Here is a 10,310-nt window from a genome sequence, read left to right as displayed (position 1 = left end):
ATTTAAAAAAACTTTTGCACAATAAAGGAAAAAGTGAAGAGCCAGCCTATGGAATGGGAAAGAATTTTTGACAGTGGATTAACATCTAGCATATGTAAAGAGCTCAAAAAACTTCACACACACACATACATCAAAGAACTAAATAAGAATAAATGGGCAAGTAAAGTAAGCAGATACTTCTGAAAATACTGAAGGCCAATATGTAAAGACGTTCAGCATCTGTAGCCACTGGATAAATGTAAATCAATACTTTGAGATTCTATCTCCAGTCAGAATGCCTGTCATCAGGAATACAGTCAGTCAATCAATAAAATAAATACTATCAAGGATGTAGGGTAGAAGGGAATCTTCTACATGTTGCTGGGATGTAAATTACTACAGCCACTATGGAAGTCATTACGGAAGTTCCTAAAAAAAAATCTAAAAATAGAAGTACTACTTGATCCAGCCATTCCACCCAGTGGTATATTCCTGAAAGGATTAAAGTCAGCACACTATAGTGATGCCTGTTCATCCATATTTATTGCAGTGCAATGCATAATAGCTAAACTATAGAGACAGCCTAGGCACTTACCAACATATGAAGGGACAAAGAAATATGTTATATCTATAGAATGGATTATTATTCAGCCATAAAGAAGAATGAAATCACACATCATTTGCAGATATAAGACCATGATGCTAAGTGAAATAAGCCAGACTCAGAAATTCAAGCATCACATGTTTTCTTTCATATGAGGAATCTAGAAAAAATAAACTTAAAAACTTTTAAAAGAGAGATGGTATGAAGGGAAACTATTAGGAGGAAGGGGACCAAGGGAGAGGGAAGAAAAGGGGAAGGGGAGTAATGGAAGTGGGAGAAAATGATCAAAATGTCTCATGTGCACGTAGGAACATGTCCAAATAAAAGTTACTATTTTGTGTAACTAATATGCACTAATAAAAAAGATAAAAAAAGTATTTAAGGATAATGGTGAATACTATTTTCAAAAAAGGTAGTGAATGTTACATCTGATCCAACAAAGATGAACATACCTTTAAAATGGAAAAAAATCTAGAAATATATAATAATCCAGAGAAATAATATATTGTACCTACTGTTTTAGTGGCTTTTTTCATTGATGGGACAAAATATCCAACACCCAAAGTTAAAAGAGCTTATTTCAGCTCACCATTTGTAGAAGCTTCTGTCCATAGTCCACTGATTCCAAGGCAGAGGGGCACATCTGAGGAACATCATACAGGAGAAACAGTCCATGGTGTGGCTGGCAGGAAACAGCAAGCAGCAGCAGCAGGCAGCGAGCCTGTCTTTCTCTTTTGTCTCATCCAGGCTACCAGCCTTTTAGGTAGTGTCAGCCACACTGAAGGTGGGGCTTCTGTCTTCAATAAATCCTTTCAGCCACATCCAGAACTATGCTAATTATAATCAGTGTACTAATTTAGCATCACACACCCTAGATCCAGCAAGCTCCAAAAGCACTACCTATGAGTGCCTGAGGCTTTGTGGGGATAGCTAGATACAAGCCATTACACCTAGTATATCAGGAATATATATCAGGAAGGGACTGTCTGGCATAGATCCTGAACATCTAGATTTATGTAAAACTCCATAGGTAAGTAGATTTAAACAACAAAGCTGTGCCAAGTGGGCATTTTTAAAGATAACTGAAATGATGCATATTAACAATAACTGTTGCTTTATATCATTAAGAAAAACACTGAAAGACTTCGAATAAATACAGAAGAAGCCACCAAAACTATATTTTCATCATTTGGTCAGTGTTTTATTGAAGTTAACACTTATAAGGGAAGGCAAACATATGGACAAGTCCAGAAACTTCCCATGAAGCACATAAAAGTTCGACCCAGGGAAAACTGAATATCCTCTGATCTGACAATGCTTCGGAGGTAATTTGTCCACAGTAACAGACCCCACGTGTCTCAGCCTCCCTGTACTGCCCTCACTGTCCTCTGCAGTGGGATGCCAGTGTCTTCCTCTCTCTTTTTGACTTTTCAGCCATGACATGCAAGAGCAAAAAATGATGGGGCCAATTAGTTATGCACTTAAACCTCCAACGCTCTAAACACACCTCCAGTATTTATAAGCTATTATCTAAGGTATTTGTTACAGTAATACAAAGTTAACATAGGATACTTTGCTATACCTTCTTAAGGTAGAAGAAATAAAAGATAGGTTTAAAAAAAGACTTAGAAAAACATACTTTTAAGACCACAACTACTAAGATTCACCTGAAGTTACCTAAGGCGATATGTATTGATATAAGGGAATGAAACTCCCAACCTGCTAGATGTCTAAAACACGGAGTTTGTGTTCTCTAAAATTAAGGAATGATTTCTAGGAATAATGGAAGTTAAGAGTAGGAAGAATTTATTGAGAGAAAGAAAGCTTTTGTCTGAGAGGGACAGAAGGGGGCTTGGAAAGTGGGGTGCCCACCAACCCTGCTTCTCAAGGGTGTTTACTGAGCAAAGCCACGAGGTGAGGCCAGTTTAAAACAGGAATTAATCAATAGGATTGCAAGTATAGTTGCTTGGGTAATATTGATCCAGCGGCAAATCATAGGATGGGTATGAGGTAGGACAAAACTGTGGTCAACCAATATTTATACAATGTATAGTTCCTAGGATAATAGTGATTAAATGGGGATCAAATAGGGAAACAAGTTATGCAGCAAGCACACTCGGGATGGACAAGGACTTTCCTGGAAGGTGTGGGTTAAGGAGATTTGATCCTCTACCCCAAGGTGATTGATGCCTACTTAGAATGTCAATCACTGCTGTTCATCCCCAGGGGAAGTACACGAGTGAGTAGTTCTTCTTTTTCCTGAAGCCTGGCCTTCAGTGACGTCTCCAGCCACAGTTGTCTTCTGCACTGACCTCTCGAGGGCCCAGCTCTGTCTGACTGCCTACAGTATTTCTATCTAACTTAGCTATCTATAATAACATTGATAATCCTTTGGTTAAATTTAGAGTCCTTTGTTACCAGACCCATCCCACTGACAATTTCTTAAAAATATGAAAAGTCCATAAATTGGTTTAATTGAAAAAGTAAGGAACAGGAGCCTGATCCCAAAATAAAGGAGCAGGTTGATCGAAACCAAAGAACATTCAAATCACCTATTAAAGGAAGACAAAAACAAAAACAAAACCCCATACCTACAGAGTGTATGTGTGTGTAGGGGGTGATCACCTTTCCCTGGGCTTTTCTGCCCTTTTGAGAGAGGTAAAAAGACCAGTTCCAAACTGAAATGTGCCTCATTTCTTAAAGCACCCACATTTCGCTTGAGTGCGTCCTAAATCTAGTAAGGTCTTTCCCAAGCCTCTTACTGATGCATCCTAAAATTTCTATTTCTGTGCCACAAGTCAGAAAACCTGTTACAACAGGCAGGCTCAATTCCTTATCTCAGCTTCAGGATTCTCTGATCCAGCTTGGTGACACTCTCATATAACAATCCTATAGATAGGGGCAGACTCTAGTTTTGTAGGGCTTTAAAGCTACACAATTTGGGGACCTAGAGAGAATATAAATATAACTTTTACAACTCAAAAAAAAGCAAGACCATTTGAACACATATTTCAGGACCCTTCCAGGACTTTGGAAATTTGTATGCAAATCTAATTCAAATTCCCTGAGGTAGGGGAAAGGAAGTTGCTTAACAGGGTAGAGTTAGGGAGGCCTTTAGTGGTCTAAACTGAAAAGAGAATTTGAATCAAGACACTAACCTTCACTCCTAGAAGGCACTAACAATTCTAAGTCTTTTAGGGGGGGATGGGCACTGTAAGATCATTGCCCAGTGTTTCCCATTCCTAGCTTGGTTTCCTGATTTCCAGTTTACCAAATCAGTTCTCATTTACGCATCAGCTTGTCAGGATTCAACGCTGCTGTTGCTGTTGTCTCCTTTACCATTCTTGTTTTTCCTTTGTGCCATTTTTAAACACACTTTTTCTGTCATCTTAAGAGTTTCAGAAAGGAGAGGAAATGGTTCAACTTACCATTCTTAACTCCAAGACTATGTTAAATTATACTCCAAAACTGTCACAACCAGAGCACTTGCACGACTAGCAGCACCCACACATACTCTTAACAAAGCTCCATGTCCTCAGAATTTCTCAGTCTAGTTAAACCAGTTCACTATTTTAATTTGCATTTACCTCATCAGTAGTGAAGTTCAGTATTATTTTGTTTACTGGTCTTTTGCGTTTCCTCTTCAGTGAATAACCTGTTCATATAATTTAGCCATTTTAATAAGCAGTGAGGGGGTTCAGAATATGCAACTATGGCATTTTGACTGAGTTAAAGACAAATAAGCAAAAGCTGCCAGTGCATAAGGCCTCTTTGACCTCCCACTTTCATTCCTAAAAGCAGAATGTAAAATTTCTCAGATGCCCTTCTTCATGCCAGGTAAAGAAATTTCTCATCACTGAGAGGGGGAATCAGCATTAAGTTGAACCTGTAGGAACAAAGCTACTTTGATGGTCAATCTCGATTGTGAATTTGACTGGATTCAGAGTCGCCTAAAAATTGGTGAGGCACACATCTGGGTGTGTCCGTGTGGGCGTGTCCAGAAACAACTGGCATGTGGCTATTATGTGCACTGAGGTGGGCCTGCCCAAATGCGGGCAGCACTGTCCCACCGGCTGAGGTTCACCCTGGAACAAACAGCGAAAAGAAGCTTGCACGCATTCTCCTTCATCTGGAGCATTTTTTGCACGGGCATCAGACTCGACTCTTCAGCTTTTGAATGTGGACTCCCAATTAACCAATCGACTCTTCAGCCTTTGAATGTGGACTCCCAATTAACCAATCTCCAGGGGACCTCTCCATCTTCAGCCCCAGACTGGGCTGCAACATTGGTCCTTGTTGTTCTGAGGCTTCCAGCTTCAGTTGAGCAGCTATGGTTTTCCTGCTTTTCCCCTGGGGCACTTCTACTCTGATTGTGTGAGCCAATCTAACAAACCTCCTAATCAGCTTTGTTCCTCCAGAAAACCTAACACATCTACTAACATACCTGTTCTTCCATGCATTTTCTATTCACTTTCCTACAATTTACTACCCCTAGCTGAAATTTCCTGTCCCACTGTCTTGTCAGACTTTCATAATTTATCATTCTTTGTTAAAATGGTATATAAGTTCTCAGGTCGCTTCTGTGGGCCTTCACTTTACGTGGAACTTTCTGTGTACACATAAAAATATTAACATCAAGTATAACTGTATGCTTTTCTCTGAATTTGTCCTTTGGCAGTGCAATTCTCAGGACCAGCCACAGAACCTAGAGGGGGAAGGCAAAATATTTTTTCCTCTCTTATAGCAGCTGGCCTTGTTCTTCACATTTACTTTTTGTTATTGTTGTTATGTAAGTTGTATTTTCTTGTAGTATCTCTTTTCTCTATGGCATCTAAATTCTAAGGCATTAATAATTTTATTGTAATTGTGGTTTTTATTTCTGTATAAATCAGATCTTCCCTATTCTAAGGGATACATGATTTTTCTCAGTGCACATGCAGTTCTCATTTTTGCATTTAGGTGTCTAATCTATTTGTAATTTATTTCTATAATGGCATAAACCCTTTTTTCCCACATCAAAAAGTATAATATTTATTGAACAGTCCATCTTTTATCCACTGATTTGAAATAATTTATTTATGAAGTACTCATAGATTAGGTGTTTTCTGAGTTCTATATTCTTTCCCACAGATTTGACATTTACTGTTATGAACACTTCAAACTGCATCTCACACAGAAAATATCCTTATAAGGAATGGAAATCTGCTATTACAGAAAGTACAAATTAAAGATTGAAATAACATCCACTTTAATATTTATCACACAATGTTTATACGTACTTGAAATTATAAGGGGACAATTTGTGCATGTCACATTCATATTACTATCCACATAACAAATACACATTTATTCAACTACATCAGGATAACACACAAGGTTTTAAGCTTCTCAGTTAAAAGGAGACATCACGTAAGGAAAATGAATGTCCAAAGATTATTAACCATATAAATAAGTTATTCCTAAATGTCTTACATTTTGACAACTCTGAACTATACTTACATACTAATATTTCCAAAAATCATAAATTATAACAAGGGTCACTGTCAGGGTGAAAATATATATTTAAAAGTTATTTTTAAATATGTTACTATGCTTTAGCATCATTTGATTTATTCTTGGCACATGTGGCATTTGGGAAAGTAAAAATACACTTGGCCAATTTTAATGTTGTGTAGGTCTAAGAGAAAGAACACAGTTTAGGGGCAAACAGACGACTTGTGTTCAGTTACCAGCTGTGTTCCTAGTCCTGTTGTGTGAGGCTGGTTTATTATCTCTTGGTGCTGGGACAAGGACTAAATTAAATAATGCATATTCAAAATGTACAATGTGAGTACTCAATGAATGATATCCTTCCCCCAATCTATTCTCATTTTATTCACATTGTGGCAACAGCAAAATATCACAGTCTTATGTTGGATTATAATTTGAAAAACTGAAAAAATATGGGTAATTAAAAATAATGTAAATGTGTTCTAAAAAAATTGCACTTCTAACAAATAAGGAAATCCTTCAGCAGGAGTCAATATTTCTAATAAAACTTAATGCCTACTATACCCTGATTTTAAAAAAATTCCTAAAGTATGATAAAATGGTCAGTGGTTAAGGACTTTTGGTTTTCTTTTGTGCTACTGATATAAAAATAATGGCTATATTTAAGGCTCCTTAAGTGATTGTAATTGCCCTGAACCAAATCTATATTCCGGATGTTGCACTATCAGCTGAAACTGACCAACTGCTTTGAGTGACCACCCCCGAGAACTCTCATGGGATTCTGTATTGGAACCAATCATAACCTCCTTTCTGACTCTCAGTAAAGGTTCACTTGGTGGCATGTGGCAGTTCAGCACATCTGTCATTAAGGATGACATATACACAATCACAAACCACTCTTTCTCATGCTGAATACATGGTGCTTGGAACAACTGGGATTCTTAAAATTTAAATTTATATTGTCACAAGGAATAAACTACTCTCTACAGTAATTCTTACTTCCCTATCCTTGGGTCTTTCTGTTTCCTGCCCTGATACTGAACAAATCATTCTTCTATTTCTGACTTAAAAGCTCCTCCAGAATATTTTCCCTAACCAGACTTCACACCTGTCCCTTTATGCACCTTACACTCATGCATTTTTATATTAAATTCTATTTGCATATATAACCATTCACATTTTATGTGCCTTCAACTTCCAGCTACAATGTCTCTGACTTTTGAAGTTTCCACAGTGTTTATCGCAGTGCTGTGCATGTATGTATGTGGCTATGAGTATATGTGTGTGGGGTGTATGTGTGTGCACTAAATGAATTTTAAAAGCCTAAAGAATCTAGGTGTCTGCAGGGTAGAAAAAGTTACATAATTTGACAGAAATCAAAATTCTTGGACCTTCCTAATACTGAAAGATCTAATTTCCAAAGCTACATCATTTGGTTTTAGACATGTCAATAATAGAAAAGTAGTGAAAAACTGTTTAAAAAACCTTTATGAAATACTCCAAAAAGGATTTTAAATAAATTATTATCAAGAGCACCAACCCAAAACATTCTACTAAATAGTAATTTAACTTTTCCTATGATTTTATGAATGTAGACTTGTTTTCATTTAAGACAAAGAATACTGAACAGGAAGAGGTGTTGTGAATCAGGATAAGAAAGGCAATTCACTCTAGGTCAATATTTAATGCACGCATTGCAATTAATTTGAAAATCCTTTTGTGATACATATATATGTTAAGTAAAAGAATGGTTTATATCAAGATGTCATAGACCTCTATACATCTGTAAAACATGACACAATACTGAAATTGCTATTTAACAAGAGAAATTTTGTTTATAGTAGCTGTTAATATTAAAATAGGATATAATAAAAAATTATTCTCAATGTGTATATTTTCAAATTTGCCTGACAGTGTCCTTTTGAGAAATCTGACAATTTGCAGTTAGATTACATATATTTGAATTCTGCCTTTAGCATTGAAAATATTACTTACAGAATAACAGACAACAATATATAGTAGTTTTTTACTAAAGCATTCTGCAATTTATATTTAAAGCTTTGCAATAAAACAAAATTTATTATACTTTTCATGAGTTAAATTACACAGTATATATGTACGCTATATTACACAAATAATAAATTAATGAAAGGAAGCATTAAAGAGCTAGAACCATACCATAGGATGTTTTACCTGTCATTCTAAGTGTTAATCTGTTAGTATTGAGTTTCTAATGTGTGTCTTAAACCCAAGGAACTTTATCTTTAAATAATAAAATAAAAAACCAAGTTTAGAGCACAAGCATTAAACTCTATACGTGTTTCTTCCTAGGTGATCTAGGAAATGAGGAAAGCAGGCAAGGAAAATTCTTTCTCCTGCTATAAAATGCCTTTTTGCTTTTCTATGTATTCTTATGGCATTTTTAGAGCAAATAATACAAAATGACACCTTTGGCAAATGATAAGCTTATTTAAATGGTTTCTTACTTGAAAGAAAGAAAAAAACTAAGACTTTCCTTTTCTGGCTTATCATTCTCAATTTTTTTTCTCCAACACACAATAGTGCTATAAAAGCACTTCTTGAAATCTTCATGTTAACCATTTTAAACAGCACAAAATGAACTGGGTTAACTTACATAGTTAATCAAAACACAGTACCAGTGTAGACCCTAGGGTGAGGTCCTAGAATTTGTTACACGGAGAGCTAAACTCGCAAGGGATCGCATGGCAAAAGTAGACACTTTGTGACATATGCCAGCTTTTGAGATATAGTTAGAAGCCAACCGAAAAAGCCTTTCTGCACCGAAGGTATTGAAGTGGCCGGGAAGCACTTTCTCAACCAGGCCTCTGTCCACTAACTCTATCAGACGTTCACAAGTGCCCACATAGTCGCTTATCCTGCTGTACGGGAGCCAGTCAATCAGTGAGCCATCGTAGACCACATCCCCACTGAAGAGAACCTTCCGGTCTTTGTCATGCAAGCAGATGCTGCCCCTGGAGTGCCCTGGCATGTGCATGACTGTGAGCTGTCTGTCGCCAAGGTTAAGCACGTCACCTACAGATGGAAACAGAGTTCACAGATAAATGCATGTACACTTGATTCCAATCACTTAAACAACAGAAGTATGTCAAACGGATCAAAGAAATTAGGAAGCAGGACGACGTTTATTTTATTCCAAAAATAGTAAATTTCTTAACAATGACAAAAACAAGTAGCCTGTATTTCATTCTCTTATTTGCTAGACCAATGTTTGTGAAAGTGAGTAATGTAGAACACTTCTTCTGCACAGTTAGGGTTATTAAATAAATGAACAGAGGATTGAAATAATTTTGGGAACTCTTGCTTCAAAGAAAAGCAAACAGCTTACTTTGCACTTTTTTGTTTGTTTGTTTGTTTTTCTTATGGTACCAGGAATCGAACTCATGACCTTGCACTTGCCAGGCAGGCGCTGTGCCGCTGAGCTAAATCCTCAGCCCCAGACAGCTTACTTTTCTGTAAGACTTCTGAGAGCTTTAAAATAACAATGGATATTGTAGATGTACATAAGGTAAGCATAATTTGTGTAATTTTGCAAACTCACTTTTCAGAACATCCATTTTTCCCACTATCCTATCAGCAAAATCACGAATGTTGCTGTTGTTGTGTGGTGCAATGGGAATTAAGGGTCCAGGAATTGGTACACAGCATGATGCTCTGGCTGATGGTGTTCGTGATAAACGATTCTTTGTTTCTAGAAGGAACCCTTAGTCCTCTGCCAGAACCCACTGAACTGTGGTAGGCTGCTCTGCTAACTTTCAAGCCGGATCAAATCTCAGGCTCATAAATGTTACTGAGAATGGGGAGGAAATGGAGCTATAAGCATACAAAACTGCTGAGTTTCACTGGAATTAAATCAGCCTAACTGGCTGGGGATATAGCTCGATGGCACAAGTGCCTACCTGACAAGCACAAGGTCCTGAGTTCGATTCCTGGTACAAAAAAAAAATCAGCTTAACTTTAAGTAAATAATGATGTACTAAAAGATATACATTGTGAATTCAAGTGCAAACACACCATTGAAAGAAAATAAAAAATATATATTGTCAAAAAGTTGACAGGACTGGGGATGTTGATCAGTGGTAGAGCATTTATCTAGTGTGCACAAGGCCCAGAGTTCAGTCCCCAGGAATGGAATGGAGAGGAGAAGCAGAGGGAGAGGCAGAGGGGGAGGGGGAAAAGGGGGGAAGAAGAGAACAGT

At 37.1% G+C, this 10,310-nt stretch overlaps 1 protein-coding gene across 1 annotated transcript in view; it reads right to left on the bottom strand.

The window, feature by feature from the left end:
- Positions 1 to 5,636: 5,636 nt before the first annotated feature.
- Positions 5,637 to 10,310, bottom strand: part of Mblac2 (metallo-beta-lactamase domain containing 2) — a gene marked incomplete at its 5' end in the record, with an annotated part of 20,273 nt that continues 15,599 nt past the window's right edge. Inside the window, 1 exon segment of the mRNA XM_005382280.2 lies at positions 5,637 to 9,127. Within this exon segment, the coding sequence (XP_005382337.1) occupies positions 8,742 to 9,127 (386 nt within the window). The 3' untranslated portion in view covers positions 5,637 to 8,741.

This window comes from Chinchilla lanigera, unplaced genomic scaffold (genome assembly GCF_000276665.1).
Source record: "Chinchilla lanigera isolate Chin_1 unplaced genomic scaffold, ChiLan1.0 scaffold00017, whole genome shotgun sequence".
Classification (NCBI taxonomy): domain Eukaryota; kingdom Metazoa; phylum Chordata; class Mammalia; order Rodentia; family Chinchillidae; genus Chinchilla; species Chinchilla lanigera.
Note: the sequence above shows the minus strand (reverse complement) of the source record. Positions and strands in the feature narration are given on the sequence as shown.